This window comes from Falco peregrinus, chromosome 2, assembly GCF_023634155.1.
Source record: "Falco peregrinus isolate bFalPer1 chromosome 2, bFalPer1.pri, whole genome shotgun sequence".
Taxonomy (NCBI): Eukaryota; Metazoa; Chordata; class Aves; order Falconiformes; family Falconidae; genus Falco; species Falco peregrinus.
This window is the reverse complement of record NC_073722.1, coordinates 109,270,043-109,285,695: the sequence shown is the minus strand read 5'-3', so window position 1 is coordinate 109,285,695 and position 15,653 is coordinate 109,270,043. Positions and strand designations below refer to the sequence as shown.

At 44.6% G+C, this 15,653-nt stretch overlaps 1 protein-coding gene across 6 annotated transcripts in view; it reads right to left on the bottom strand.

Annotated features, from left to right (window-relative positions):
* The window catches only part of VPS53 (VPS53 subunit of GARP complex), a 67,422-nt gene that overhangs the window by 23,486 nt on the left and 28,283 nt on the right, over nucleotides 1-15,653 (bottom strand). For all 6 annotated transcript variants that reach the window (XM_055795756.1, XM_055795758.1, XM_055795760.1 and 3 more), the window contains 7 exons: nucleotides 14,805-14,947; nucleotides 13,979-14,120; nucleotides 12,312-12,413; nucleotides 8,818-8,912; nucleotides 3,872-4,114; nucleotides 2,258-2,405; nucleotides 1,239-1,321 (listed from right to left, as the gene is read on the bottom strand). In XM_055795756.1, the coding sequence (XP_055651731.1) occupies nucleotides 1,239-1,321; nucleotides 2,258-2,405; nucleotides 3,872-4,114; nucleotides 8,818-8,912; nucleotides 12,312-12,413; nucleotides 13,979-14,120; nucleotides 14,805-14,947 (956 nt within the window). The remainder of the gene's footprint in view (nucleotides 1-1,238; nucleotides 1,322-2,257; nucleotides 2,406-3,871; nucleotides 4,115-8,817; nucleotides 8,913-12,311; nucleotides 12,414-13,978; nucleotides 14,121-14,804; nucleotides 14,948-15,653) is intronic.

The following is a 15,653-nucleotide window of genomic DNA, read 5'->3' as shown; positions in this document are numbered from 1 at the left end:
AGACTGGACAAAGCGCTATACTGGAACAGACCGAAAGTCAATTAAAAAGCCTTTGCTACAAGATACATCAGGCCTGTCAGTTTAACTTTAAAGCTGTCCAAACCAGAAGATGTCAACTATACTTTTACATGATTTCCAAAATACATCATATTGGCTGCCTACGACCAACCACCTTGTGAGTCAGCCACCAGAGAAACTGAGCAGCAACTCAAGACAGGTCATGACAAAATGCAAAACTCACCCTCAATTTGTCCACGTTAAGAAAACCCCATCATATGGCATGTTTTATTTCTACTCCCCATCTACTTTGCTTGCTTTGACACAGCAACCCTAACTTTCGGTCAGGGATTCACTCTTTAAAACGTCTGAGAAACATCTAAAGGGAAGGGAGACTCTGCAGCCTGGAACAGAGCCTAACACCATGTGAAAAACCTGGATGGAGATTCAGTGGGATCCTGCCCACTGGAGCAAGAGAGGAGGAATCACAGGAAGGAAATCATCTGAAAAAAAATCTTGCTGCTATCTGGGCTGAATCTCAGCTTCAGGGAGAAGGAGAGCTGGTGATAGGGATTATTCTCCCAGCTTTGCCAAGGTTTTTCTTTTGTCTGATGTAAGGCAAAAGAATTATTTTTTTGCCTCAATTTCCTTCTCTCAAAAAGTATTCAGTCTGCTTGTCAGTGGTGGAGAGGAGTGGATGTTAGAGGAGAATATTTTTAGCGTCGTTATGTGAAAAGTTATTTTAATGAATGGTAATCTTCTCTCAATTATAATCCCCAAATATAAGATTGGATCAGTCTTTTATGTCATCTGAAATGGGGTTTGATCATACTGACAAGGCTGCTGATTAACAGTGGGAAGTTAAAGCAGGAAGGAATGTACTGAAATAGCTTCCTTTCTTGAAATGTAACAGCCACCTCACAGAGCTGCCAAGATGCAAATGATGTTTCAAATGGAAACTCACTGTTTCCTTTCCCCTTTCCAGTGCTCTTGTTCCTTTGGCTGGGACGATGGGGAACAACTACACCTCAAGTCTGTACTACCGCTGCTTTTGGACCAGCCAAAGGGTGACCCTTCCTTCACCAGGGAAATGACCATGCCTACGCTGTGTATCTGGGTGGGTCGTACTGCTGGCTGCGTCCTGCGGCACTGGGATCTTGGGCTTGTATTACTCCAGCACCATCTGGCTGACAAACTAGGATGTTTGAAACTTTGTGGGAGGATGCATCTGCTGAACATACATGCTGAAAGTGTCCATCTCTCCCGTCAGGTTGATTCTCTCCACTAGACTTGCATCCACTTTTTCTTTGAGTTTCTCTTCCAACTGTTAGGAAACAAAACAAGCAACAGAGAGATCAGCTTTCTGACTTGAAATGGCCATTCTTGAAAACTTATGTCCTGGCAAAATCAACCTCTTAAAACCTAATCTGTGCCCAGACTATATCCAAAACTCAGCCAGTGAACACTGGAAAGCTCGTTGGACACCCTAGACTGACCTGCCAGGATGGCCTACAGTGGCATTGTGTCCTCAAAGAAGTCAACCTCCAAGGTCATATATGTAATTTTAGTATGACATGCTAATGTACTAGCTTAATGCCGTGGCACCTGTCCTGCTAATAAAGATGTTTTTCAACACTCTGCCTGTGCCCAGACTGCAGAGGAGGAGGAGGATGAGGATTTCCAGTTCTAGTGGTGGAGAGGCCTTGATACAGCCAAACATCACAGTTCATCTACTGACCTGAGGCATTTTGAAAGCACCTTAATGTAACAAGCACTGTGGGTGCAAAGCATATCAGCATAAATACCTCCTCTCTTCACTCCACTTTGCCCCCATATTTCATGCACATGTTTTCCCAAACCTATTTTGAATTACTGGTTTTCTTGTTTTAGGAGATCATGAACCATGAGAAGCGTATTTGAAAAAAAAAAAAAAAAAAATTGGTCCCCAATCCAAAACAAATTATGTAACAAGTATAAAAGGATTTAATCTAAAACTGATGCTGCAAAGCAAGATCACAAGCAAATGACTTTTCTCATGTAGAAACAACAAAATCAGTTCTTTCTTTGAAATAAAGATTTAATAGTGTAATAATCAATGGGATGCTACACAGAGCAGACACTACTATGGCTATTTTAGTACTTTTGACTCTTCCAGTCTCCACAGCAGCCTGCCCCTGAAGAGGGAGCAGCACAGCATCTCGTGACAGAAGAGGGGCTGCTGCTGGGTGCCACCTCAGAGGTGCTATAGAGGAAAGCTCACCTGCTGGGTGGTTGCCAAGCAGTACTCTGCAGTACTAAGGATGCTGCAAATGAGGCAGAGTTCTTCCAAGGTGAACTTTGCCACTTCAGAGCCTTCCTTTTCTTTCAGCAAACTAGTGATGGTGAGCCCACCGCTGCTGCTAGTTGTCCTGGGGGGAAAAAAACCCAACAAACACAAAACCTGTAAGGCTTTCAGGTGTACAGACACGCACACACTGCAAAATTACTACTAGATTTCAATGTCATAAAAAGCCCTTGTGACCACAAAGTCCAATGCCATGTGCAACACTGGTCAGTGTCATTCTACATCAAACCCACAACAGCTATTTTTGTTAAGGATTATCTTTTAGAAAGACAAACAGAACTTTGTATCAAGTCTTCCAGCAAAGGGCAACTTGCTCATTGGCAACACGATAGATTAAGATGCAAGTGGAATACGGCATCCCCCAGCGAGCTTCACCCTCACTGCCAGGTACTCAAAATTTAATTAAAGATTACAGAAAAATCTCAGTAACTATCAGGCAGCATATCATACTTATCTTCTCGGTACTAAACAGATGTCAGCACGCATTTGAAACTTTGGTAACCTGTTTTAAAAACTGATGATATCAACACAGTAAATTATAAAAGATACCGCTGCTTTCCACTGTCTTCCAGTGATTAACTGCTGTGTATCAACAAAGAAAGACTCAGAACAGTTCAAAGTCAGGAAATTCCCTACCTCTCAATCTTTTATAATCCAAATCCATTAAAAAAATAGGACAGTGATATTTATCTTGGACAGCAAAAATGGAGCACACAAAAAAATGTGTATAAAGAATGCAACTGAGGTCTGATGGAGAATGCACATTAAATTTATCTTTCCACTTGTCTGGATGTAACTCTCTCCCCTTCCATCTGTAAAAGATTTTACTGGTTTCAGAAACTCATTCTGCTGCTCCCAGGTTTACAAGGGAAACAAACTGAAGATGGCAAACAGCATACAAAATTATCTGTAGTGAAGGCTGGCAATATCTCAAGGAGCTCCTTTAGCCTGTACACTTACCCATATTGGTGTAAACTCATAATGATTTCCTTTCTTTCCACTGGATTTACATCTACATATTTTATTCACATATGTAAAACGTTACAGAGCAGAATGAGTTACCAGTAAGCACTTTAGCATCACACAAATAAACCACCTTCATTATAAATTATTACATGTATAATGTTGAGCTAAGGCAGCTAAGAATCAGAGTATTAAATCCGTTACCCAAGTAGCAGGGTAAGTGCAATTCTGCAGGCCAGAACTCTCCAAAGAGACTCGGGCTGGCATTTCAAAAGGAACTTCAAGAAACTGTAAATCTGACTACTAGTCAAAGCCAAATATGAAGCTATCCTCCAGGGGCCCTTAAAAGAAAAACAATGTCCACTCGGTCTCTTGCTGTTCCTCAGTGCAATGCACTGAACTTTTGAGAAAATTGTGAAGTAAATGTAGTTATATTGTTGCTATTTGTTTCTTTGAGAGTGAAACAGAAGTGATCACAAGTATGTATTTATTATCTTCACAAAGCATCTGGTCCTCACTGGAATGTCTCACCAGACGGTGCTGCAACATTTGGGAAACGAAACTCACTTGGGCAGGTTTCCAGACAGAATTTTCCAGGCGTATTCCCGAAGGTACTTCTGGAATATGGTGGTCAGGGCTATCATCGGCTCGCCAGTGCTGAGCTGGGAGCACTGCACCATGCACTTCTTGTAGTACACAAAGAGGTCAGCGCAGCTGGGCAGGACAGCTCCTCCTTCATCCACGTTGGGCTTGGGGGGACCTTGAGCCTTGAAGTCAGCCACAAACCTGTCAATCAGTTCGCCCAGATTTCTGATGCGGGGGAAATACATAAAGATATTTTAGTATGTTGGGGGAAGAAATGGAGGGAAGAGAGAGAATAATGCTTAAAACCAGATGCCCTGTCTTGCAACACCAGCAAACACATTCCGATTTTAGCAGTCAGGTATTCCAGCCCTTTCTTATCTCCACCCTTTCAGCACAAAGCTCACACAAGAACGTGGACTGGACCGATGAGTAATGACCTTTTGTACTCAACAGTTTTAGTGGCAGCTTCAATCTGTTCTCCAGTCGCAAATAAAAGCTCGCAAGTCTGCCAGGACTGGGTTCAGCACATTTGATGCAAGTGCATAAAGTGTACGCTCAAGTTTCATTCCTGGCACTGGCAAAAGTAACAGTCGGGCTTCCCCTATCAGCAGCCTCCGGAGCAGAGCTCGGGGAATACGGCTTTTAAAGGGATGTGCTCAAAATGGTGTGCCATTTGCCATTTCTTGGTCCCATTTGGATACCACCTGGTTTTGCACAACTTCACACGTCTTTTAAAGAAGTTTTATTTAGCATGAGCACAAAGTGCACTTCCTACTTAAAGTCTTTTTAAAAGCATAAAAAGCCTTCCCATTGTCTCCAGTGATTCATTATAGCCTAGTCCTTACTCAAATATTTTCATCTTTAGGCAACAATAAACTTCACTCCCACCATTTCATCACGACAAAAAGGCTTTCTAGCATGGCAGGGGGCCAGAACCATCAATACAGAACCAAAGAAGTCTTCTGATCTTGGGGAGTTCCTCTGGTCCTACTCCTCCAGTGACAGCACATCCGTGTCAAGAACCAAGACCAGCTCTCCTGACACCAGAGCTCAGCTAAGCGGAGTAACCTTTGCCAGATGAACTAAATCAGCAGTAAACCTCCTCCCCCAGACGCACAAATACACACAACCCTCCACAAGGAAGTCTGGCTTTTGAGGAATGCATAGACATTTCAGACAACATGCCCAAATGGAGTTGTGAAGTTCCTCTCTTTTATATTCCCACTTCCACTACTTCCCCCAGCTCTCCCCTTCCTACGGCACAGCCTTCATGCCTCTCGCTGCTGAGGGTGTAACAGCTAAACTGAGAGCTCATGCAAAGAGACTACGTGAGAATGGGCATGGTGTTACTGATGGCATGGCAGCTGAGGCTCTTCAGCACGTCCTCACTCACCTCTGCCAATGGAAGGGGTAAAAAACCCTGCCAACCATGAAAACTCTTCCCCAGTTTCTGTCCTTCCTTTCTTTCTGTCGTGTGAAAGAGTAAACCCACTCTGGCTCCAGTTTCCCAACGAATGCACAGCACTGCACAAGTAGAAAAGGTGCCCTGTCTCGTCCCTGAGAAACTTACAGGTTGCTGCACCAAAACGGATGAGCTCCTGCCGTGGATGATCCACCAGCCCAAACAAATCTACAGAAATATGCTTGCAATATCAGGGCTTTAAACCACGAAGCAAGGCTCTTTGGCTTAAGCTAGGCTCATAGGCGATTGCAGAGATGAGTAGCCCCTTTTGTCAGGCTTATTGCTTGCTGCTTTGAGCACTTTACATAGCTCTGATTCCACAGATACACACAGTTCCTCGGCTTTGTTACAAGAACTGTAAAAACATCAGGCTGCTCAACTGATGTGATAAATCTCTACACACTGGCATGAGCAATTGAATGCTGAAGTGAAGCATTGATTGTATTCGACCACAGTGAAGCAAAATATACCTCCCCCCGTAGCTGCAGGAGAGCCAAACAGATGGCTGCTGCAGGAGGGCTCACACGTGCTGCAAGCTGAAGCATTCCTTCAGGTTCTCAAGTAAAACGGACATGGCTTGCTCCTTGTCAAAAGGCCCACTAAATTAAACAGCTGCATTTCCACCTCTGCATCTGCACTTTGCTCCGTCTGGGCAACAAAGTGGAGCTTTCTTAGCGCTCACCCGCCACTTTTTTTTTTTCTTTCTCGTTCTCTCAGTCTCAAGACACGGTCAGGAATGTCAATGGCTTTTGTTTCTTTATGCTTACTCCACATGTTCGCCTCTTCTCCGAGGCAAAGTGAAATGTATCTACATTTTCCTCGTCCCCCAAGGTCTTGTCAACTGGGATGGACGAGCAAACGCAGCTGTCCAAAAGATCTGGGAGTGCAGCGCTAGAGCTTCATGCTTGTTCTGATCCTAACCTGGAGAAACTGCCCATCAAAGGCAGGCTGTGAGGACTGCTCTTATCTCAGCACGGGATTGACACAAGCAAACATCAGGATATTGTGCACTAAGGGAACTAATATATTATTAATGCACACCTCAATTGGTGTCAATCAAACTTTCACAACAGTCTCAGTTGGCCCAAAATACAAATAGGAAGGCTAACAACCTTTGTGTGGTACAATGGGAGCACAAAGAATTTGGCAGAAAAAGCTACTGGGAGTTAAAACATGAAGGCGGCAGGAATACTACAGAAAATGAACATTTTCTCTATAGATTCTGCAAAAAAGCTCCAAGATATTCTCTGGTAGTACAGATGTGGTATTTTTCCCAACAGCAGCATATTCATTGGGAGCAAGAACTCACCAAATTAACCAAGAGAAAAATGAAATGAACTCGTATAAAGGGAATTTTATTCTGGTTCTTAAATCCTTTCATTCCTATATTCCTCTTTCATCTTTCTTTCACTCAACCCATTCAGTGCTTTTTCTGCACCTCTGGCAATCAAGAGGAAAAGCAGGCAGCTCCTCAGCTGCATGACAGAACACCACAGTGCTCAGTAAGTTGGTCTGTTCAGCGATGTGAACAGTTGGTATCTGTTGGGTGCTGGGGAAGGGCAATGGCATTGAGACGCCTGGACCACTTCTAGGGCAGTTTCCATGGACTGGGTATTTTGGAAGCCCATCTGCTCACGAGGCCATAAACACACATCACAAAGTGCCAGTTTTCCGAAGCTTCTGAATGCACACATGCATTTCAGCACACTTAACCACAGCTCTGCATACCCCCAGCACTGATGGAGCTCTTCCTTCACTCCAGCAGAGCAGCTCAGCTCACATGTGTATGCCTCTGCTGCTCCAACAGGCCACAAAGAAGAGCTAAAGACACACATCCCAACGGGGCAGCAACGAAATCTGCTTTGCTGGTAAGAAATCTGATATTTACACTGCAGCGAAGGGTGGGGAGCAGCATCTTTAAAGTCTTTCTTTCAGGTGTCTCCTCTTAAATTGCTACAGATTTTGGCACTGTGTATCTTGAAATGCGTATGGCAACAATTTTTCAGAAAAAAAGGTCCAGGCTGCTTTCTGCCACAGTCTTAGGGCAATGATGAAGAAAACTATCACACTATGCTCACTATTCAGAGCCCAAACATACGATTAATTATCCAAGCAACTCCTCATTTTCAGACATCAGCAACAGATTCCGCAAAAGTTCAATCAAAGGGGGAAGAAGAGAGGAAAATCATAAAGGAAAGCAATTTTTGACAGACGGGCAGCATGGGGAATACTGTGGCAGTTTTCCTTTGAACTCCTTGCAGCCTGTGGCTATAAAGCTAGTATAAAACATCTCATGATTGTAAAGGAAAAGGAGGGGAAAAAAAAGCAACTGAAAGGGCTAGGAGCACAGTGGGGTAGAATTACCAAAATGGGGATTAAAATGGCCCCCAGTGAGAAAGGAAGAAGTATTCAAATAAGTTTGAGCTCAGCTGGGCTGAGGGCAGGGGGGAGAAATATCCATTTCCCTTTGTTATACTGCGGAACCTAAACGCAGCATGACAGATCATTGTGCAAGGTTTTATTTATTTATTTAAAAAGCATAAAAGGTTGATAGGACATAGGAAAGCTTTTTCAAGATGGCTATCTTGGAGTACGGACAAAATCAGGATGGTATGAGCCTCAAGTTATGCACTCTGTCACGTGTAAGTCCTTGGAAGACAGAAGGGCACAGATGAGTTACATGAGGCAGGCACCTCTTTCTCCTTTCCAGCCACACACCTGCACTAAAAGGCTGTATTGGACCTTCTTCAACCACCTCCTCTCCCAGCTGGCGCAGTTGTTACAGAGATGTTATTTAAACCCTGGTGTGAATCAAGGTGCACAAGACATTGTGGTGAGAGCTCTAAAAACTTCGCAGAGCTCTAAGCTGAAAGCTCCTTTCATTCAAGTTATTTTGCTGCAAGTCAAAGACAAAGATGAAGAAGTGGTCCAGGGAATAAAGCCCCTGACAAAGTCCCAATCTGTGAGCAGTGATAATGTTATCTTACAGCCAGCTCATCTACGGCAGCTTTCATCTAAGGATCTCAAATAACTAACTTCTACAAAGCAAATCTTGAAACTCCTCTGCCACAAAGCCACATGTGTATTTTACAGAAAAAGCAAACCTACTATTTGTGGAAGGCATGAGACGAAAGAAAGGCATATGTCTGCAGTGGGAATTGCAGAGGCAACAGAAGCAATTTCAGAAACACTAAGCCTCTGCAGAATGGCAGCAGGCATCGTTCCTGCAGGCCTTTGCAATTACAGACGAAACCAACATCCACAGCCCTCTGAACACTCATTTTTGCCCAAGCAATGGTCCCACTCATTCTAACCTTCCTGAGCCACGAATACTGCTCCTGATGAAATTAGGAAGCAGACTTTCAGGAAATTAATTTTCTGCGGCTTGAGTACAGAATCTAGTACAATCCAACTGCAATACACATTCAAAAGCAAATAAGCCCAAAAGAACATGCTGGTTACTCACTTGTCCTGGGACTCGATATACACGTAAAGGTGAGGCTCAAAGCACTTGGAAACAATGCCATGAAAAGGATTGTCAGGGACCTTTGGCTTCTTTGGCTGTAAGAAAACATTTAGAGAGTTGGTTTCAAACCTTCCCTGTAAGACCTAGAAGAAACAGTAACGCCACAGCACAAAAGGATTTAAGTCTTCAGAAATATTACAACACAGGAATTTGCTGTCAAATAATCAAAGGCATATATAATTGGCAGAATACACAGCCTCTTCCTCTTAACAGAGCTGTTAGTATTCCAAGGAATTATCCTTTCACTTGTAAAATATTCTTAGCCTTAAAGAGAAGGCTGCTCCATGCTAACAGATTTCAGTAGAAGAATCTTAATGCAGCTCGTAAATAAAACCTTGCTGAACCCTTCCAACAGTAACAACACTCCACTAGTCACCTCTGAAATTAAACGTAGCAGTTACTTGGAAGCACCATTGAAAAATCCCTACATTTTAGAACATTAAGAATAGTAACTCAACATTAAGACTTCATCAGGATGAATTTTATTTAGATAAACAGCACGTAATTACTGGCGGAGCTGGAATGATACAGGCAACATTACAGGACTGCTTTCACCGTGAAACGCGTTTCTGGGGATGCAAAGACTTCTATTTTAAAGTCACATTAGAGCATTAAGCACACGTGTCATTTAGGAGTCATCCGGTTTAGTCTCATTTTAGTTTAGTACTGCACTCTCCACCATGGCCAAGCACATCTCACTGAAGCCACCAGGAGCACTCATATGCTTCAATTTGTGCATGTTCAGGTACCAGGCTGGGCAGGACCTTTAAGCGCATTTTTGCCCTACAGCTAGATTATGATATTTTTTTTTTTTACTGATAGACAATTTTTCTTGTTGCTTCCCGGCAAGCTGACAATTTTTCATTGCCTGCAAAGAGGGCTGCAGTGACTCTGGAATGGAATCTTGCCTCTTTCCACAAAAAGCCAGGATCAGCTCCCAGCCAATGAAGATACGAATTTTTCCAGTTGAATTTTTTTTTTCTTAGCAGAAGAAAAGCAAAACAACAGAGCCTAAAGGACATACTCTCCCAAATGACAGAGGAGGTGGCACTAAGTCTTTTGAGGAAATAGCAGAGAATGACAAGGAAAGCATTTCTCAGCAATGATTAAGACTCAGAGACACAATGAGTACTAATATACGCCTGCAAACCAAAAGTGAGCAAATGGTTTTATGGAGACCAGACCACCTCTATGAGACTGGCTTCATTAACCTTCTCGCTAAGAGCACGACTGGAGAATGTACGTTTTTATGGCTTTGGGAGAGAGCCACTACCCGGCATTCCCGCCCCAGCCCCTTTGCCAGTGCCTGCCCGTTCCTGCCGGATGCACACAGCTCATCGGAGCTGGGAGGAAAACAATAGGTGGGAATTACAGAAACCTTCCAGTTGCCAAGTCTCCAGGATGGCAGCGCCAACACAGGGTTGCAGATTCATGATGTTTATGATTTACCAGGCTGGAAGAGCCAACTCCTAGAGCAGGACTGGTTTTCTGCGTGTGCGCGTGTGTCTTTGCATCATGCTATTCCCAGCATGTCTGGTGGAGAGAATACTAAATCTTTTAACAGTAGCAGTGAAGCTGTATTTCTGAGTGTGCAATCCCATCCAAAAGCTGCAGATGTTTAAGCTATTTCCTCCTTGAGTTTGATGGAAATAATAAAAGGTTACTGTTGTCACAGTAAGGAGGTCTGCAGCTGGCCCAATTTCCTTTCATTACAATCCAAAGTAAACAGATTAAATCAAACTGCTAGGATTACTAAAAGAGGTTCTTTTTTAACATGGATTCCCCCCGCCTCAAACTCTTGTGCTCCCTTACACTCCCAAGTGTCTTGAATTGTCAGGACTAGTGTCTTGGAAGAGCTCTACCACTCAAAACTCATCTTCAACCCTTCCCATCCCTTCTCTTCTTCAGCTAGTGGCAGCAGAAGATGAGACCTCCACCATGAACTCACCAGCACTAACCACAAGCTTCGAAACTGAGATGTCGGAGCCCACGGGGTCCCCATTTGGCAGACAGGTGCCTGGGGGGCAGCTGCCCTTGCAGCAGAGTCCCGCACTGTGTTGAGCATGACCACAGGGCATACCCAGAAAGAGAGGGCAACCTCACCACAACCGGCGTTTCAAGGGATAGCTCAGTGGATGGCTTCGTACCAGCTTCCCCATGGGCAGGCAGCAGAGCGGTTCCTTTCTCAGAAGCACCTGAACTGCTTCTGGCCAGGGCAGTGCATTCTACTGTTCAATAAAACCAGCCCTAAGCAGCCTAGTTATTGCAATTATCTCTTCACCTGCCCTCTAACACCACTGACTTCTCCAAGGATGTCCTCTCATCCCAACACTGCACAGCAAAGCCGACCTTCTCTCAGCTATTACAGATAGTGGAAAGCAAGCTCTTCATGAAAAACACACCACACGTGTCTCCCCAAGTCCCCAGCTGCCGTCTTCCAGATCACCGAAAGTCCAGCTGTATTTTAATGGAAAGAGAAAAACTTTCTTTAACCATTCCAACACTGTGGATGGAAGGCGGAGGGCTGCCTTTATCATGTGAAAATCTGGAGGGGGTGCAGTGCACCAAACTGTGCTGGTGGACAGCTACCACCCCCCAGTCTCCCCAGGGGCACGGATCTGAGCAGGTCCTAGGGCCCTCGTGATCCATCAGGATACCACCTGTAAATGGCCCATTTACAGGGCTGTAAACTCACTGAATAAGGAGAGGGCACGTGCTTCAAGCAACTTACAATTGAACACTTAGAAAACATCCACCTGGTGAGTAAAGAAATATGGGGCTTACAGGCTTTGATATCAGTGCCAATTAAAACAATTGAGTTTACTATTCACTCCTTTAATGTTTGCAGAGGGCTTTGGAAACCCAGTGCCTTTACAAGTGGTTAGGTGGCACCTGCTTTGCAGAGGTAATGGAAGAAAAGCACTACAGAGATAAAAATCCCAGAAGTAATATATCTGGAGTGAAAAATCTAAAACCAACACTTGAAAGTTCAATGAGTTGCCTGGTGACTCCAGACTTAAGTCTGCCTGGTTGACAAAGCAAAATATGAATTGCAACTGTTTGTAGTGGGAGCTTCTTCTGGGATCTGAAAACCCAGCTATGCTAATTTGTCTTCCTTTGACAGAAATCCTGTAGCTACATTTGAGCTGCTGCTGCTGCATGGACTAGAACAGAATCCAACCCACTCCCATATGGCAGGACTGTCTCCGCACTATTAACTGAAATCAAGATTTCTTTGGTTTCAGTGAAGTGCGCCAGAGCAAACCATGGTCGTACTGGGAGCCTGTACGCTGCACAGAGGATCAAAACTGGGCTAAATTAATTGCTGTGAAAACAAATCTTTCAAATCAATGTGATGGGGAAAGCTTAGGCACCACTAGAGGTTTTGACGCAGAGGCTGCCCCACTGACAACTGAAGAACTTCAAAGACTTACTTTGTCCATATCGCTTTTCTCGATCACAATCTCATCTGTCTCTGTCCCAGTTTCATCCTCCAGAAATGGGTTGGCAGAGGGAGGTGGCACTTCTGGCTTTTTCTGTTAAAAAAAAGAGGAAGCTCCTTAGAGAACAGTCTATTTCGTCCCCTCTGGCACCCAGCTGCATTCATATTTTGCTTTACTAAGCCCTTCAAAGCACTGTACAGCAGTTTGTCTTCTCCAAGTAGAGAGGTGACTGTGGGGTGCCAGGCAGTGCCGCCTCATCAAGGTTAGAGCACACTCCTGGTACAGGGCTGGAGTCTGGCTCCTCTCCATCGCTCCACCAGCACACCGCATCCTCAACACCCTTAAAGCCTGCTCTTCCTGCACCCACGCTCACCCGCTCTGCCTGAACTATCCCTGAAGGGGGCATTTTTGACCCCTGTCAAATTTCCACTCCCTCAAACCACACACTCCAAAGTGGCTCCAGCGGGAGGACACACGACAGCAGAACCCCCCAGCTCTGCCGCCGCAGCACATCCCGCATCCCTGCTCCCACCAGACTGCTTGGCCCCACTGTGCACTCCCTAGATAGCTGTTTATAATTACAACCTTCATTTTGTGTCTAAAACAGGTCAGATGATGACAGCCAGAGTGTTATAGCCTCTAGACACATCAGAAAGAGGGACAGAGAGGTGTTCCTTTCATTTCAAGCCACATCCTCCCCTTCTGTTTTTCTCTGTTATAACAGCTTTTGTGCCTACCTTCTCCAAAGGGCTAACAACCCAGTGAAGCCAATTTAATTAAAGCTGCAAATTTTGTATGAAATTTGTCAGAAAAATAAAGCTGTATTTTAAGAGATCTAAATTCAGCCAGAAGGAAAACCTTACAGGATTTCCCTTTTTAATTAGCAACACCTACTGATCTACAGCAAATTACAAGTGGGTCCAGCAGGTTTGCCTCGTAGGCTGAATTATCACATCCAAGTAGGCTTCAAGACACCAGCTGGGCAGAGAAGCCAACCTCAAACCAGTGGCTTCTGAGCCACACGTCGACTCTGTGCTCCCAGGGCACTTGGCTGGCGGAGCTCTTGGCTGAGACTTCAGGCACAAAAAGCACCGAGATGGCCCAGAGATATTCCCTGAGCTCTTTGTCTTGACTCTGCCTTTACAATCTACCAAACGAGACACTGAAAAGAAGCAGCTACCAACGCCCCTGCAAGTACAACTAACGCAACGATGTGGGATTGAAAGTTGGTACCATGCGGAGAACGTGTGGTAACCAGAAATGAACAGTGGACTGTAGTTATAACGTGCCATCGACATGCAGAGAACAAACATTATAACGTGGTCACTGTGCCACAATTACTTTGTGGTTCTCCATAGCAATGTCCCTTGAGCTGCAAACAGCACAGAGCCCAGGAGACCCAAACAAGCAGACCATCAGCATACTTTCCTTCTTGGCAGCCCCGTGCCATCCTCTTTACCACTGTCTGCAAGATCAAGAACCACTTTCCCATCTGCAAGGCACTGTGCAGTCACACCGAACACCCTAACCCGGCAGTGCGAGACGAGGCTGTAGGTGATGCCTTTTCCAGTCTCCCATTACCACGGCCACACGTGAGGGGGCTTCTTTCTCCTGAAGAAGCTGTTGAGTAAAGAGTTGCTCTTTAGAAATCCCCTTACCACAGCCCCATCAGCTAGAGTGCAACCTGAGAAGCGTTTAGCTAGAAGTCCTTCGAAGTTGGTCGTCCTCTGAATGGCAAACAAAAGCAATTTCACCTCGATCTCCTTTGCTCTTGTGCGCATTATCTTAGCAAGCTCTGCCCTGAAAGAGAGGGGGGGGGGGGGACACGGGGGACGTTATAGAAAAAACAAATGTGGTTTTCTCTAAAGAGAAAGTTCTGAAGCCTAACACTGTAATTCTGTCTATTCCCTAGAGATTTGCATCACAAAATTCAAGCTAATTCCTAAGATGCTCTCTAACATAAAAGTGCTTTACAGTTCACATTTCAAACATAACCACGGTTGTTGGGAGCCTTGTGGGTAACAGGACCCCATCTCCTAACAGCCAGTGCACCACAGCAGCCAGGGAAGCCCACAGCACCAAACCTGGGGTCCCAAACCAAAGACAATGGTGCTACTGGGACCGCAGCTGGCACCCTGCTCTGGTCCCCTGTCTCTGGCTGGCAAAGACCATGGTCCGAGGCAGTCACACCACAGTCAGCTCACACCATTTCACCTGGCCTCTAAAATTACGGCTTTTTCTCTCTGTTACATTGAAATTTGACTTCCACATCACCTCACTCTCCCAACAGTACGTGCGGTTTTAGTGATACCTCTCAAGGTTTTCACTGTTCACTTGCTTGTAATCACGGAAAATTCTACAGAGATATTTGCAGACTGCCTTTAGAGCACTATGAATACAGCACCCATTTGGCAAAAGACAGGCCAACCTTTTGTTTAAGGAAGGTGACTGCTGAGAGGCATCGCGAGCTCCCCAGACTCCCACCTTGTGACATGGCAGAACTCCACAGCGATGCGCTCCGTCATGCACCACTCCTGCGGAAACATGCGCCCGTACTTCTCCTCATAGTCCACCAGCTGACGCTTTATCCAAGCATAGCGCCTGTCAATCTTATCCAGCCAGGCCACCTGAGGGAGATGGAGAACACCACCTTTAAGAGCAGCAGCTGCTAATATTCAGCCCGACTGCTTAACTGGGCTGCTGTAGTTTCGGAGAGGAGCTTGGGCTATCAATCAAAGCTATCTTGACCTTGGCTATTATTAATAACACTGTGAATGCTAACAGTCATTCTTCAAAGTCCTTAAACACACGCCAGACTGAAAACCCTATCTTGTACGAATTAAGAGAGCAAGTTCTGTTGAAAACGAGGATAACAGTACTCCTAAATCATGTGGGTACTATTGAAAACTTAATCCAATAATAATTCATTTGATCTCCCCCTCTTTGTTTCGCAGACAGAGAGGTTAAAGTCAACAGTGGGATGAGAATGCAGGAATTCCTGGATTCTCATGTTCAGCTGGTTTCATACTCTGGGGACTGCGGATCCACAAATTTCTACAAGAATTCTTCCAACATGAGCAGGATGGGATTTCTTCCTGCCAATATTAGTGCTTTCTGGTCAAAAAGCAGAAAGATGAATCCAAAAAACTTTGATGGAAAAATGCTATTTAAAATGAAGCATTTTAGCTTTCTTCTCCTCTCTGTCACAAACTGTGAAAGTTTCAGAATTGTTAAAATACACTTTGATTCAAAGTTGGTTTTGTTTTTGTTTGTTTTTCAAATCCAAGATGATTATAGTAAACTTTTAAAAGGTTCTTAGCATTAGGACAGGAA